Genomic DNA, 17,487 nt, shown 5'->3' with positions numbered 1-17,487 from the left:
ACCAAGAGTCCACCCTGAAACAGCAAAACTGACAAATACCAAGTTCCCCAAAGTAGAGACATGTAAGAATATATACAATTCAGTATAATAATACAAAAAGCATGGAGGAGAGTGATGAAAGAAATAAAACAGAACCACTATGGAAGACCATACCAGAGAACGTCAGTATGCACAAAGTCCTGCCATAGAATTTCCAGATCATAAATTTCTATACAATCATTTCTCTATAATCAAAAAGCAGCACTAATTTTGACTCAAATATCTCTTGACCAAAGAGTGAAACAAAACTAGCTACAAGATTCACTGTGTCCACAAAACAAACAAACAAACAACAAACAGTGAATGCTAAGAGGAAGCACAGCTTCTCCTGGCGTTAGGACCTGCGAGAACGCCCTCCCATGGGTGCCCCTCAAGGTGACAGGGATGTGAATTAGTGGGTGTCTTCAGCGTAGTCCCATGCTAGGCAGCCTCCTAACATACGGGCCGGTGGCCCCCGTCCTGGCGTCCGTGCCCTGTGTCATCCCTTTCCCTGAGGGTGGGTGGGCCCTACTGACTCACTTCTAACCAACAGATGAAGGCAGAAGCGATGGGAAACCAGTTCCGAGGTTATAAAAGACCGCGACTTCCATCTTGCTGGTCTCTCTCATGTTTTCGTGGCTCGCTCACTGCAGTGAAGCAAGTGGCTATGATGAACCAGGGTGGTGAGAGACGGCCTCCAGCCAACAGCCCAGGAGGAACTAAGGCCCTCAGTCTAAGAGCCCCTGAGAAACTGAGTCCTGCCAACAAGCACACGGGTGAGTATGGAAACAGACCCTTCCCCCATCAGGCCTGAGATGTCTGTGGCCTGGACCCAGAGAAAGAACCAACTAAACCACATGGATTCCTGAAACCGTAAGATCGTAAGTGTTGCTATTTCAAAATGTTGTTTCTGCCTCTACGTTTTGGGACAATTCGTTATGCAGAAACAGACAGCTAGCACAGTCCCTAAACAAGTATAATGATGAGTTTTGTTCACTGTTTCTGTGTTACCCCTTCATGAATCGGTGGCATACTGCCCAATCCGTCCCAGTGATGCTACGGGAACCAAAATAAGGGGACCTAAAACTTTGATCCTGTGATAAAACAAAGAGAAGTACTTCCCACACATCAGCCCATCACGAGGCACCGTCGTGATGTTTGCCACATTTGTGTACTACCTGCACTACTGTTTATTAATGTTATTTTTTAAATCAACTCACCTTTTTTAGTTATAAAATTTACTCAAAAGGAAATCACTCTAGCAAATAGAAAACCAACTACACTTGCTATACAGAGAAGGCAAACTGAATCCAATGAAACCAAAACTCTATTAAATTCTAGGTGCCACTGGTTCTCAATACCATCTGCGTTAGCATCACCCAAGGCAATGAGGGGGGTGCGCCGACCCCACTGCAGAGATTCTCCTTCTGCTGAGCTGGGGTCTAGATACCCGAGAATAGATACTCGTAGCGTATGGGCTCTGGCGAGGGCCTGGATGCCATCATCTCAGCTCAGCTCACGTGAGTGTCTCCTCCACCACACTGCTGACCAGGAGGGCCCAGGGAACAGTCCATTCTCTGCATCACTGGTGCTCGGGTCAACCCCCGACACATGGAGGATGCTACTGTGTATGCAGTGAATAAATAAACGAGGTATCATCCTGGATCCTGGGGATGGGCAAGATCGGACCGCTGTCCAGGGGTAGAAGTGATATTCCTGATGGGGGCCTGGGGCAGAGGGGGCAAGCCTCCTCCAGCCAGCCCTTGCTCTTCCATCAACAGTTTCCCCAGTTAGGACAACACAAATTCTCTCTGTGACTGATGGATAATTTCATACTCAAATTGGAAACGCTTAAACTGAGACATCACGAAAATCGGGGTGGGAGACGTATGATAGTTCCCTGAACATGACAGCAAATAAAAAATGAAAACAGCAATGTTGATCATCTCATGACATATAAATCCATGGTCCCTTGTAGGTGTAGGGAACTGGCATAGAATGTTTTGCTTTAAATTCATCAAGTATTTTTTTTTAATAAATTTATTTATTTTTGGTTGTGTTGGGTCTTCATTGCTGCACGCAGGCTTTCTCTAGTTGCGGCTAGCGGGGGCTACTCTTTGTTGCGGTACACGGGCATCTCATTGTGGTGGCTTCTCTTGTTGTGGAGCACGGGCTCTAGACGTGTGGGCTTCAGTAGCTTTGGCACGCAGGCTCAGTAGTTGTGGCTTGCGGGCTCTAGAGCACAGGCTCAGTAGTTGTGGCGCACGGGCTTAGTTGCTCCGTGGCATGTGGGACCTTCCCAGACCAGGGCTCGAACCCGTGTCCCCTGCACTAGCAGGCGGATTCTTAACCACTGCACCACCAGGGAAGCCCCAACAAGTGTTTTCTGAGCATCCATAGTCAGGATGCTATGGTGGGAAGTGAGAACTAATATTCATTCATTCATGCCACAAATATTTAGTACTCTTTACCAGGTACTGGGGACACAGTCAAGTATACAACAGACAAAGGGAGACAGCAAATCAACAGCTCTATGCCAAGCAGTGATAAATGCCATGAAGAAAAATAAAGCAGGGGGTGGAGGTGCTATTTTATTCAAGGTTATGATAAGCTGATATTTGGCCCCGACTTTGGGTGATTTAGAGGTATTATCTCATTTAATTCAAACCTCACACAACTCTCTCTTGTGGGCATCACCCCATTTAGGGATGGGGACATGGAGACTCAAAAAGTTAAGACCTACCAGCTCCACGCTTACTAGTCCTAAGGACTTGGGGACATTAGCTATCTTACTTGTGCCTTAGTTTCCTTATCTCTAAAATGGAATCAGTAATATCTACCTCATGGGCTTGCTACTACATGTAAAACACTTGGGGAAAGATTTGGTATATAAAAAGTCTGGGAGCAGCTTCCTGTTGGAGGTAGGAGTGTAAATGTCACTCCCACTTTTAAGGACTTCATTATCTGATGGAGAAGCCAAAGGATACACCCATGAAGCTAGTGGACGACAATATCCATGAACGCACCATATTGATTTACACCACCCGTCCCCCCGCCTGATAGGCCCATCTTCCCGACCAAGTTCTACTCATCCTTCAAAACCCAAGTCAAGCCTTTCCTCTCTGAAGCCTTCCAGGACAATCCCAGCAGTTAATTAACCCAACACTGTGCCACCATTACACCTGATTGTACATAATTCTCTTATTTGTTTGTTACTTCAGTCATTCAACAAATACATATCAAGAGCCTGCCCTCTGCCAGACCCTCCTCATACTCCACTGCAACTACGTGGTAACATGTCTCTGTGTGTCCTCCACTGGATAACAAACTTCTGTCCAGCGGCAGAAAAAAATCAACTGGGTCTAAGTCCACAGAACAAATTCATTAATAAGTAAACAAAGGACAACATAAGAAAAGTAGACAAAATGGGTGGTTCAGAGGGGGAAAAGGATTACAGGAATTCAGAAGAAGTTAAAAATAAAAACAACTCAGTACTGACCAGGCCACTGAGGGCTTTAGAATGAGCTGGATTTTGAAGGGTGGGGAAGATCTGTAAGGGTGGGAAGAAAGGAGAAGGCAACACATACCCAAACTCTTAGAGTAAGGATCTCTGGGAGAGGGACACTTGTATTTTATACTCTCTTCAGTTGTATAGTACTTAATTTCTTTCGAAAATAGATTCTTATATTATTTGTGTAATTTAATAAAAAAAAAAATTTAAAGCATGTCTTCTGAAAGACAAAAGGCAGAGAAGCAAGGCAATGCAAGTAGAAGGGTACGAGCAAAGGTGAGGAGCAGGGCTCCGTGGCCCAAGAGCGAGAGGCAAGGACAAGGCCAGAGTCAGGTCCTGCTGCAGCACCTGCCAGATTCTTTCTAAAACAAGGCTAATACTAATACTATATATAAAATAGATAAACAACAAGGACCTACTACACAGCACAGGGAACTCTACTCAATACCCTGTAATAACCTACAATGGAAAAGAATCTGAAAAAGAATATATACAACTGAATCACATTGCTGTACACCTGAAACTAACACAACACTGTAAATCAACTCTACTTCAATAGAAAAAAAAAAAGGCCCAAAAAAGATCTGCATGTATGGAGGCACTGGGAGCCACAGCTGGCTGTGAGTCTCACTGTAACAGGGGAAGGAGGTGATTCTCATTGGAGACACATGCTCTCATGCTGGCAAAGGCCATGACACCCTGGGACAGAAAAAAAAAAAAAATCTGAGTGGACACAAGGTTTTTCTGACTTTATCAAAAGCCTTGTCAAAGTCAGATCTCAAACGCCTGGCTGGCAACATCCATCACATCTCAAAACACGGCCACCCACTTTGGTGTGGATGAGGCCCAGAGGTTCTGTGTATCTGGGAGAACACAGCTTGAACCCTGGTCAGCAAAATCCTTTTCCTCAGAAAAGCAGAAGCAGAAGCTCTGCAGACCCCACAGGCAATTCCAAGATGGTACCCGTCCCTCAGGAAGGGGTCATTTTCAAAAGAACAGGCAGCCAGTGGTTTGGCTCGGTTTCCCAGAAAAGATGACAACAACAGATCTAGGCACAATCGGCTCTGGATCCCACAAACCAGCTGACCAGGGAATCAACCTGCATGACACATACAGGAAAAACAGCATTTATTTCCACTGGAAGATTACATAGATCCACTTCAAGGAGATTGGGAACGCTCCCAGAACAAACTGTAAGATCCCTCTGATGCCCAGATGCCACTCTCCACTTCGGCAGCCCCAAGTTAATGATGGACCAGGAGAGAAAGAAGAAGAGATGGGCCTTTTTTTAAAAAAATATTATAAAAAATAGGAAGAAATCTTTAAAAAAAATATGTGAGTCACATGCAATTGGTGGGGGAGGAGGACTAATCAGATGGGAACTCTGTTATCCTGGAGAAAGATATTTATTAAGAAATAAGCACATATAATATATTTAGAGGGTTTATACAAGTATAATCACGTGGCTATTACGTATCCTTGGAAATACAGTGTGTGTTAATTTAGCAGAAATCGAATCAATTAAATTAGGATTTAGATGGACATGCCTTAGTCAGTAGGATTGACAAGGCACAGTGGAGACAGGATGGAAGAGGCTGGGGGGGGTCTACATTTTGAGGATGACAAAAATGACATGAGTCAAGGACAGCACCACAGTCTGACAGCACGGGACAGAGGTCCAAGCCCAGGCCACATGGCTGCTTGACCCTCAAGAACAGCTTTTCCAGGCCAACAACATAAGACTGAGACACCTACATGCCAATAAAATACACAGACGTTAGGAGCCAAGCAACCCGAAGTCTTGAGGTTGAACCCGCAGGAGTGGTGAGGGTAGAGTCTGGGAGCAGCTTCCATAGAAGGCAAAGAGTGAGATCAGGGCTACCATGTTAAATAAAGAAGAGTAGGCCTTGTTTGCACCTATAATAGGTGGGTGTGGGTCATGAGCTCAGGATTTCAATTCATCCGAGTTCCTGGGTCAGGTGAAAACAAAAGAAGAAAGAGCGAGCTGCTGTCAGGAAGGACGCGGTGGTTAAAGAAGGGGAGCACAGGGCCTGGGAGCCCCGAGAGCTCCCTGACTGTCGCTGCCTGTCATTTTTCCTGCTGGTGGGGCCGTGAGCAGCGAACTTAAGCCGAGTGATCACATGGCCACGTGAGCAAGCAGGCAAAAAGGGGAGCAAGAGTTGCTTTGTAAACCTGGCTTCTATCTCTTCAGGGTCGGTGGCAGGAAAGGTCTCTGAGTTACCTGTCTCCGCGCCAAGTCACAATGCAGTCAAACCAGAGAGACGCAAGTCAGGCAAAACATATTCTGCTCTTGACCTTCTCAGGGGCGGAGCCCATGTCCTCCACAACCCTGCAGCATGCCCCACACTCTGTGTAAAAACAGCCTCACAACACACGAGTGACGGACAGGCAGCAAATGCCTCCCTGAACCCACAGCTGAAGTCATTAGGGAGCCCGATGTGCACATGTCTTGATGACTCTGTACCTTGCCAGTGTTTCCTACTTGCATCAGTAAGGGATCAGCCTTGTGGCAAAGCTTGCACGCGCTGCATTTGTCAATTGACACAAAACTCTGATCTTACTGGAAATGTAATTTCAAAGTTCCACACCCGTAAGCCTTGGGTAGCCAGGCTCTGTCTACCCAAAGGCTAAACTGTAGCCCCTCAGGGCTCCCCAAAGGAACCCAACTACCCACAGCCATGAGTGAACCAGGCATAAACCAGGGGCAAGACCTGGGCACATGGGGGCAGACAGACCTGTGAGTCCAGCATGAATGCCGAGGGGCGTGGGATCAGGTGGGCAATTTACCCGTTGACAGAAAAGGGTGACTGGACTCAAAGAGGGGCTTTGATTCTCTGGCACTGAGCTGTTTAAAGTGGGTTCTGCAAGCATCTTTCCGGATGATTTTGTAACAAAAACTAATATTTCTGACTTAAGCCTCTATGTGAGACATATTTTTAGCAGCCTCTCTTAAATGGCACTTTTAAAAATAATCTCCTTCAAGACGGCAGACGATTAGAACACGGATGTCCAAGTGCCGAATTAAAAAGCCTCTTATAATTTGGAACGCGCTGTTGAGAGCTGCTGTGGGGCCGCAGACAATTTGGTACTTGATCATTAGACATTCGGAAGTGCCACCGGCTGGAAAATATATTTCTTTTAAGCTCTGGACTTAAATAGCATCAGCCCTCAAATGAGATCCCTCCCTCGGAAGGTTTTAAACACACCAAGAAAGTCCCAGGAAGCATTTTATTTCAAAGTAGGACCTTATCGCAAAACTTGAGACGAGCTTTGTCCATGTCTCACCCCTGAGATTTAAATTCCTCGTCTTTCTCTCCCACCAGCTCAGTCATTTCAATAACGGAGGGGAGGTGGCCCATGGAAACACCATGCAGCTTGCAGCGAGGATTAATGGGAAGTCTCTGGCATCCAGCAGCCTCCAGGACAGCACCTTTCTGGATGATCAGATACTGTGGTTAACAGCGTTTCCATAGATGCTGCAGGTGCGTGGCCCGACTCAGACAGCATCTGCTCCCTGAGTGACTGCGTGCCAGCCTCCGAGAAGGGGGAAATAAACACGGCCCCTGTCACAGGGTGGCTATCTAGCCACGGGTTAAAAAAAGAAAATTCAACACAAAGTGGTAATACAGAGTGACAGATGCTGGGGCACGAAGGGCCACTGAAACAGATTAAGGGCCAGGCAGGAGCTCAGGAAGGATGCAAGCAAGAAGGGAGAGTCTGCAAAGACTTCCGTGGAAGCTGATTCTACTGTAAGCCACTTCAGGGAGCCCGAAACGGAAAGGATTTGCAGTTTTTCAAGGCAATTGCAACGAACAGCATCGTCATCATCATGCCACAGAGCAATGCAAATGTCTATGAAACTAGAGACAATGGGAAGGGAAGGGGGAGGGGAGAGACAGAGCCTGAGACAGTGGCAGAGAGAGACTCAGAACCGGGGAGAGACAGCCAGACAGAGGCAGAGAAACCAACACGCACACAGGGGGTGAAAGAGAGAGACAGGGAAAGAGAGGCAGAGGCAGACCAAGAAAGAAAGGAGCAGAGAGTGAGAAACCAAGAGGAGCAGGGAGAGAGAGACACAAAGAGACAGAAGAAGAAACAGAGATTAAAAAACAGAGACAGCAAAAGAGAGCATAGAGAATCCAAGAGAACCGCACAGTCCGCTGTCTGGGAGCCAGTGTGGAGGAGGCCCAAAGTGCCTGGCGTTCAGATGACTGAGACCCTGGCCAGCTGGGGAGTCAGTAGAAGGCCAGTGGGACCCAAGACTGAACGCCTGGCCGGCCACTCACCCCGGGTAGAGCGGGTGCAGGCCCAGTGCGCCCCACGGCCAGGCAATGCCACCTCCTCCCCTCCGGGCCCTGTGAAGCCCAGGCCAGGGCAGGTTCACGGGACAACCCGCGCTGCCGGGACCTCCCTGCAGCTGGCGTGTGGGGTAAAGAACATGATACGTAACTCGGCCCTAACTTTCCTAAATGCATCCCTTGAAAAATATCTTAGAAAAGATGGTCCCTGGGGAAATAATGCCTACAAAGCATGCCGGAGCTCCCCTTCATGGACGGCCATGAGGCAACCTGGCAGAAACTGCTACAGCAAAGAAGCCTACTGACTATCCTTTTTCAAGATGATTTATCACAGCACCCCCTCCTTTTTTATATGCACCACCTGCCTGCACCCTTTGAATTATTATTCTACTCTTCCGAAACTCTGCCTTCTCCAGATTCCAAATTTCCAAAGAGCCTGTCTGATATCAAAATTAAGTGATAAGAAAAAAAAAAAAAACCAACCAACTTTGATGTACAAAGCGAGAGGGGGAGACAAGGAAGGGGGAGATGCAGTCAGGGAGTGGAATGTGCGAGAGCTTCACCAAAGAGGGATCTGAATCTTTAAAATCCCCAGGAGGGTTGTGCTTGGAGCACAACAGACACTAAATGTTGCTTGAAATGAAAAAAGGAAAGAACACAGAAGAGTAAACAGCATGGTGTTGAAGAATGAGATGGTCCTGGATCTGGTGCAACTGCGGAGCTGTGTGCCTCACGGTGAGTCCTGAGACCTCTCTGTGCCTCGGTTTGCTAAGCTGAAAAATGGACCTTATTAGGTCCATTATATACTATACAGGGTTGTTCTGAGGGGAAAGGATAAAAATGCACGCCAACACCAAGCACATAGTACATGGCCCTCACCAAACAGACAAGGGAGGGGACAGGTGAGAGACTGGTGACAGGAGGACAAACCAACAGGGCTGGTGCTTTGAATCAGGGAAGCGATTCTACAGACCTCAAGCCACACCAGGCAGGGTGTCTTTTCTGCTTAAGTGGAGGTGACCCACTTAAACAGTACTTAGGACAAAGAAATAGAGACCCACAGAAGGGGCAGGAGAGAGAGGAATCCAACTTCAATTACATAAAGTGAGACCAAGTTTGCTTCCCCTGTGGGAACAAACTTGCACTTAATGAGTTGTTTTGCCTTCAGCTTTCCCTGTGCTGTGACTGTAATTGACCTCTACATCCCGTCATCTTACAAGGTTCTATTTCTCTGTCTCCATTTATTATTCAAAATAGGAGCTGTTCTCCCAGAGAACTTTCAGGGCCGTAATCAAATCCTGCTAAAAGGTAAAAACAAAAACAAAAACAAAAAACTACAGCATTCATTCACATGTTATACTGGGGGCAGGGGGTGTATAATGAGGAGAGAGTCCTAAAAATACTTACATTCAAAAAAAGAAAAGGAAAAAATTCAACCCTTAATCCTTAAAATAAGAATTTAACCCTTCTCCTTAAAATAAGTGACTTCTTACAAGTCTATAATATCATGAAAAGGTAACACTGAGAAGAAACCGTGTCCCTGCACCTATCTTTTAAAAAATTTATTATTTGGTGCATGGAGTCATCCTCTGCTCTGTGAAAATGAAGTTCTCACTTAGCAAACATTTATGGACCACCTACGACGTGCCAGGCAGGGTGCTGGGCACTGGGGACTCAAAGATGAAAACGGGGCCCCTACCACGTGCCCGACACCAAGCACCTTTACCGGCAGCATCTCGTGGAGCCGCCCAAGCGGCTAGTGCCACGTTACTCTCCACTTGATGGAAGAGGAAACCGGGGTTTCCGAACAAGGCAGACCCGGTCCTGACCGTGAGGCCCTCAAATACTCTGGCGGTCTGGGAGGAAGTCTAGTCCGGGATCAGCAGAGAGTGGAAACGAAGGGGTAGGGCAGCCTCCCACAGGAGAGGCCTCTCACGGGCTCCAGAACTGAAGCTGAGTTTGCGGCTGCCTCCCTCCTCTGCCCCGTCTGTCTGGCTCTGGGCAGATGACTGGAGCGGGCCTGAGGCAGTAACAACAAGGTCAAGATGTCCCCCTGGGGCCAATGCCCAAATGGCCAGCTCTTCCCAACAGCCTTCAGGACCGCTTTACTCCCTCCTCACTTCTGGCCATCACAACCTGCCCGCAGGAAAGGATCTGATGATGGTTCGAGCTGCCTCTGGGTAAAGGGATGTCACTGCCTTGAAGGGCAATCAGACTGGAAGCAAGAGGGAGCCTGGCAGGAGGAGAGAAGATGGGCTTTCATGTCAGAGGCGCCCAGGGAAAATCTGGACTCCACCACTTACTACCTGTGACATTCCCTCTTTCACTCATTCATTCACTCAATAAGTCAACTTATATTTATTGAGCACCTACTATGTGAATCAATGGGATTCAAAGGGAGCAGAAAGAGACATGGAACTTGCCCTCAAGGAGGGGCCCCTCATGGAGAGACTGATTAGTGAGAGATGAATGTAAAATCACAGCCAGAGAAGAAGGGAGAGATACATATAAACATCACATTCAACATGGAAAATCTGACCTGGTCAGGTTTCCTGAGGAGGCGATGAGTAGATACTGAGGGGTGAGTTACCTGAGGCCAGAGCCTTATTCCAGGCAGAGGGGACAGCAGGAGGAAGCAAGGGACCCGGAGCAGAAGAAAGCTGATGGGCTGGGGGCCCAGCACCGCGGTGGAATATAATGAGAAGCCCAGCGGGGCCCTGAACCCTTCTGCATCTCAACTGCCATGTTTATTAAAGAGGATGCTAATCCCACTCGACTCACAGGCTCGTCTTCAAAATCCAATGAGAGAATGAAGGTGAAGACCCATGTGTGCCTGACACACCGTCGGCACTCTGACAACCGGGAGTTCCTGACGGACGCTGGCGCTCAGGAAGGGTTTTCCTGCAACAGATGGAGGAGGATGGAAGAAGATGCTAGTCCTCCCAGCGCCCTGAAAGCTTGCAAGACGAGATCTCTGGGTCTACACCCAGCCAAGTGTAGCCCCATGAGCTGCCAGACAACCTTCTATTCTAAATGTGGATTTCACAAGGATGTTATTGACGGCTCTGGTGTAAAAATAAAAATGGGAAACAACTCAATATCCATCAATGGGGGCCTGGTTAGATAAACCTTGGTATTATCAGTTCAAAGGAATACAATGCAGCTCTTTAAAAGAAGGATGCAGGCCTACACGTGAAGTACAATAAAATGATGTCTAAAGTACATAGATAGGTGAGAGGAAAGTAATATAGAGAACAGGGGATAGAGCCGCTACTGGCTGTTAAACCTGTAGGTGTGTGCGCGCAGCTTACTCAAGCAGTGCTCAACTCTGTAAAGAGAAACCCAGGACGGATCACTGTTATTGCCTCTGGGCAGGACAATAAAGGGCCCGGATAGGAAGGAGATTTATTTTTCACTGAACACACCCTTTTATACTTCTTCGCTGTTCAGCAGGGATGGGTGTAACAAGGTTTGTCAAGAGCCCAAATTTTGACAATTTTCAATCGTTTAAAAAAAAAATTCAGTCTTTCACAGCAGACAGATCTAGATCTGTCACTCCTCACCATGACTCAAAAAAACTATTAAAAAAATTATGAGACAAGAAGAAATTTGAACACCGATATTCATTGGTATAGACAAATTATTGATAATGGAGGCCTGACCATGATATTCTATTTGTTTTCTTCATTTTTACAGCTACACACTGAAAAGTCTACAGATGAAACTGCCTGGTATTTGATTCAAACCAACATGGAGGGGAAAAGCAGGTACTGGTAACTTGAAATAAGATTGACCATGACTGACAATAGCTCGTTTGAACAATGGTTACGTGAGAGTGCATCACACATCCGCCGACCTTCAGGTGTTTAACATTTGACATCATAAGAAAGTTTTAAAGCAAAGAAGAAGCTATTATAAATGTGCAAAAAGGACAAGATGCTCTCAGCAATATGATTTGCAGTAACAAAATACTGGAAACAACCTAAATGTTTATGAACACAACCAGATTTAAAATATTGTAGTATTTCATTCAACAGAGAATTAAAGAATCAAGAAAGTGAACAAACTAGGTCAGCAGCTCTCAACCAGGGGTGATTCTGTCCCCCAGGGGATATTTTGACAATGTCTGGAGACATCTTTGGTTGCCATGATTGGGTGGGGTGCTACTGGCCTCTAGTGAGTAGGAGTCAGGGATGCTGTTAAACGTCCTACAATGCGCAGGACAGCCACCACCAAAGAATTAAATGGCTCAAAGTATCAAGAGTGCTGCAGTTTAAAATCCTCTATTAGCTCTATGTGGGATGGTCCTCAAACCATAATACTAAATAAACATAAACACACATACACACGAGGCAAACAGATATGTACAAGTATACCATGTAGGTAAAAGTTACACAAAACTGAAACTATTTATTTCTATGGAAATTTATCCATGTAGTAACTATAAAAACAGGGAGGAGAAGGCTATATGCCAATTTCAGAATATCGATTATGGGTACAGGGCATGAAATGGTGCCAAGGGGACTGTGACAGAGTTTGTAGCATTTTATTTACTTTACCCCCTCCCACCCAAAGGAAAGCAAATGTGGTAAAGGCTAATGCACGTAAAATCTAGATGGTGGGTACCTGGATGCTCCCTCTTTTAGTCTCTGTACTTTTCCATACCCTTGACATTGAACAAACATAACAGCATGGTTGTGAGCAGCACAGGCCGGGTGGACCAACAGACAGTGTGGGCAGAATGGCAAGGCCAGGGCCTTGCTGGGTGGGAACACTCACCGGCCCCCGAAGGTCGATGAGCTCCTGCCTCATCTGGGACACGAGGGCTTCCTTGGCCACCAGGGCCCGGTGCAGGCGCTCATTGAACTCGATCAGCTCCCCGTGCATCTCTGCCACCTGCAACACACAAGCACCATGTAGTGAGGCTCGGAGGGCAGACCCTCCCCACGATTCGCCCCGCTCTCTCCGAGCCCATCACTTGTCAGCAAGGCATCAGGAGGTTGTCAGGCTGGAAACAGTAACACTGCTTATACTTACGGATTAGCTACGCAATCCACTCAGAAGTTGAATATGTTTTTGACTTGGTTGATTTTCACATTATGGACTCAACGGTCCCCAGTTTATGGTCACAATATGACTGTATCATGTCATTTTTGGACCTTAGGCTTTTGTTCTTAACAAATGAATAATTTTCTGGCAAAGGCTTTCTTTCTCATCCGAGTTGTGCCTGTTAAGAATTTCCCCGCTAATGGTACAAGTAGAATGACCGCCATTTCTGTTCATCAGGGCCTTGGTTCTGAAAACCAAGAAAACAGAACCGGAGCCTTGTTGAGGATGGTGACAGTGAGGGTGACAGACACACCTGCAGCAGCACAGCTGCCCTATGGTCACTGCTCATTCTATGCCAGGAAAATACTTGAGGAAGATATCACTGCTCCTACCTCACAGAAAGAGGAACAATGTCAGAGGTGTTTAAGGAGCCGGGCCACAGTCACACAGCTATTAAAGGGCTGACTCCGCAGCCCTGCCTCTTGACCACCGGGCCACACTCCACAATCCTGCCGCTCCACTCTTTAGCCCGTTCAGGCCTGCCAAGAGCCTGCGAATGTATCCACGTTTCAATACACTTGGCTGATCCCAAATAAATAAAAATGGAGGTTGCGATAAGATAGCCCATGACTGATGTCCAGAATCAATAACAGATCTTTCGAGCTGTAACTTACAAACAGAACAAAGATATTCCATATGGTCAAAACATACAGTAATTTCTCTGATTACAAGAGTGATCTTACTGGGGCTTAAAATCAAATTCAACTGTAATTTATTTAAATGTTTTAGAGAAATGTGAGAATGTAATCTTGCCATGCTCATCAGGAGCCCTGAAGGAAGAATCTGGCAAGCATCTTACAGAGAAGCCCCCCAGAATGCAGAGGTCAGGCAGACCCCCACTAGCCCCTGTCCCTCTGCCCTTCTCAGATCATCCCTCCTACACCCCAGACTTCAGCCAGGTACTTACTACATTCTATATAATACATAAATAGTATCAGACCATTTATAATAAGTATTCTATGTGAAATATAAAACATACTGTCAGAATAAAGAAAGGATGTAAGGAGAAGCTCTGTGGGGAAAAAAAGAGTAACCTGAATCTCAATGCTTCAGGAGGAACAAAGGGAAGCCCTCCTTTTTATTTTTATTTTTTGGATATGTTATATAAAGGGTAAAAGGCATAGAGGAAATAAATGAAGATATGAACATGAGTCAAGGCGTATTTTTCTTTCCATTCTTTCTACTTTTCTTTACTTTTTAGTTTCCTAATAATTTATCAGAGAGAACAACCACTTAGCCTCTTTAAAAGAATTAAAATTTTTCACCTGAAAGTAAGGGGAGCCAGGTGTAATCAACATGAAATGTATCAGGTTCCCAACCATAATTCTGATGCATCCATTAATTTGCTCTGGGAATCTCCACTCAGATGTGATCCCCTCTCTGTCCCTCAGATGCTCACCTTTTTCAAACCAGTGTGAAATGCAAAGTGAAAATGGCATAAAAGACACTGCAGTAGCCATGCGATTAACAAACGGAGAATAAGTCACTGAGTCTTTTAACGACTTTTTTGGATCATACAGACCTGAAGTTAATATTCCCCGGTTGCCTTATTCCTTTTGTATAAAAAAAGCTTAAGATGATCTTTTGGCCTTTCACAAACAAATACAACATCACTAATAATGACTGTTCGACTCCTACGCACAGAAATCACATAAACCCTCCACGAGTCTCCTCAGGGCTGAGAATCCATTTACCACACAGCAAGGAGGAAACATACACAACTGCCAATATCACTGCTAAATACCTGCTAATATGCCCCCACAACATGCAAGCTTTAAATAAGGGCCACTGTCATTTCTAAAGCAAGGCAGGGTTTTGCTTTGTTTTGTTTTGTTTTGTTTGGCAGTGGAAACCAGAGTGTTAAAACAATTTTCCATAAGTGCATAAAACACTGACACATCCCAGCTTCAAGCGGTGTTTATCATGAGCTGTCAAAACGCTGGTTCTCTTTTGCAGCCAGAGAGTAACTTGACCACATCAGACAAAGCTTTCATTTCACTAGGGAATGGGGGGGGGGGGGGGCGCGGAAATCCTATGGAACTGAGGAGACAAAATTTGATGAAATAATTTCCTGCAGTCATTAAAATGGCAATGCTCATTGTTACTAGGCGAAGCTCTGAAACCCTGAATTTCTCCATTACATATCCCTACAAACACTTACTGATATAAACAGCTTTCATCTTACATAAACCATACTGAGCTTACTGTTCCTCAAACAACTCTTTCCAAACTCTAGTATAACTAGAAATGAATTCAAGACTCAGAGAGAGCCTCAGAAGAGAAATGTGAGATCACAAATGGTTCCCATTATCATCAAAATAAAAGGCACAACCACTGCCTACCAGAATTTCTATGAGGCTCTGAGGGCATTTACAGGTTTCACCGGACCTTCCTTCGTTATTCTCAATAGCTGCAGGGAATAAGATAGAGAGAGAGACAGGGGCCCTCCAATCCTTTCTTCACCAAGCAGCAAGAGTGGTCTTCCCAAAGCAACAGCTGATGTTGTCACCTGCTGTTTAAAACCTTCAATGCTTCTAACTGCCCTAAGGATAAAAATCCACCCTCCTTCCAGGTCCGGGCCCGGCCTCTCTCCCTAACACCATCTCCTGCCCCTCTCCTCCCAACAACTCTCCCTAATGTCACTCAGCCCCACGGGTCTTCTACGTTCCATAAACATGCTGAGCTCTAGGAGGTCATCCTGTGGACAAAAAGACACAACCAGCAGAGAAAACAGCAGGTGCAAAGGCCCAGAGGTTGGCAGGGAGGTAGCTGAGAGAGGCAGTTAAGGGCTCAGACTCCAGTGCAAGACTGGTCTTGGCTGGATTACTTAACAGTGTGCTCCTGTACGAGTCACTTAACCTCTGTGAGCCTGAGGCCTGTCACCTACAAAAGGGGGATTAAAAACCACGCTCACCAGGACATGGCAGCAACCTAAGTGTCCATCGACAGATGAATGGATAAAGAAGATGCGGCACGTATACACAATGGAATATTACTCAGCCATAAAAAGGAACAAAATTGGTTATTTGCAGTGAGGTGGACGGACCTAGAGTCTGTCATACAGAGTGAAGTAAGTCAGAAAGAGAAAAACAAATACCATATGTTAACACATATATATGGAATCTAAAAAACTAAAAATGGTACCTGATGAACCTAGTTGCAGGGCAGGAATAAAGACACAGACATAGAGAATGGACTTGAGGACATGGGGTGGGAGGGGGAAGCTGGGATGAAGTGAGAGAGTGGCATGGACTTATATACACTACCAAATGTAAAACAGAGAGCTAGTGGGAAGCAGCCGCATAGCACAAGGAGATCAGCTGGGTGCTTTGTGACCACCTAGAGGGGCGGGATAGGGAGGGTGGGAGGGAGACGCAAGAGGGAGGGGATATGGGGATATATGTATACGTATAGCTGATTCACTTTGTTATACAGCAGAAACTAACACAACATTGTAAACAATTATACTCCAATAAAGATGTTAAAAACAAAACAAAACAAAAAAACAAACAAAAGTGCTCACTTCACGGGGCCGCCGTGTGGATGAAATGAGCTGCCGCCCTTAGCAGGCTTGGCACCATGTCTGCGCATGGCAAATGCTCAGTGAATGAAAGCTCATTTTACATGGTGGGTGATCACGTGAAAGGGACATGAAAGAGGAGGAGGAGGAGAGGCAGGTCTCCGGAAGCCGCATGGAAAAGGGCCACATGTTCCATAACAAGTGGCTCAGACGGCTCACCGTCTCCAAAGCAGGAATGTCACCAAGAGAATTGCTAACCGTCCGCCAGGCACTGTTCTCGGTGCTGGGGTGCAGGAAAGTCACGGGGTTCACATCCTAGAGGTCAGACAAACTGGACTAGAGCTCAGAGAGAGAGGAGGACTTGGAAGATGGGGGATCGGGAAAGGCCTCGCCCGGAGACAAGACTCCGGAGTCACTTCTCGAATTGGCCTTGACACGTGCCAGGCAGCCTCCTGCGGCAGATCCAGGCCCTAAGTCAGAGCCGGGCACTCACTGTGCTCAGGGCCACTTGAGAAGTCTGTCGTGTTTCTTACTACTCTCAGCAGGTGTATATCCTCGAAAACTAATCGGAAGGCGGTTAAGGGGGAGGTGCCACTGGACAACACTAATGACGGCGACAGAGTCAGAGGCAAATGCCAGGTGGAGATACACTGACCACAGCTGATGCAGCTTCCAACAGAGCCCAACATGGGCACAGCACTGGGAACTGAGCCCCGATTCTCTGAAAGGCCCAAGGGAACACGCGGATGGCAGCAGGTACGGTTCCCAAGTTATATCTGGCAGGTGCACAGCTCATGAGCTAATAAGGTGTGAATGCTTGTCAGTCAACATTTGGGTTTTGTCGTTTAGGCTGGAGAGAAGACGGTAGAAAGATTAAGAAGTTTAAGTCACTAGGCTGTTTGGCAACATCTGTCAAACTTTTGAAATCACTCACCTGTGGCTTAGCAAACCCCTGCTGTGGAGGAGCCTGTGCCTCTACTTGCACATGTGCTCAAGCAGAAGTTTAGCTC

General features: G+C 46.3%; 1 protein-coding gene across 2 annotated transcripts in view; it reads right to left on the bottom strand.

Annotated features, from left to right (window-relative positions):
• The window catches only part of SNX29 (sorting nexin 29), a 554,801-nt gene that overhangs the window by 197,393 nt on the left and 339,921 nt on the right, over positions 1 to 17,487 (bottom strand). For both annotated transcript variants that reach the window (XM_060123064.1, XM_060123065.1), the window contains one exon: positions 12,628 to 12,744. In XM_060123064.1, coding sequence (XP_059979047.1) covers positions 12,628 to 12,744 — 117 coding nt within the window. The remainder of the gene's footprint in view (positions 1 to 12,627; positions 12,745 to 17,487) is intronic.

The sequence above is a fragment of the Lagenorhynchus albirostris genome, chromosome 15 (genome assembly GCF_949774975.1).
Source record: "Lagenorhynchus albirostris chromosome 15, mLagAlb1.1, whole genome shotgun sequence".
NCBI classification, from domain to species: Eukaryota; Metazoa; Chordata; class Mammalia; order Artiodactyla; family Delphinidae; genus Lagenorhynchus; species Lagenorhynchus albirostris.
This window is presented reverse-complemented; position numbering and strand designations above follow the sequence as displayed.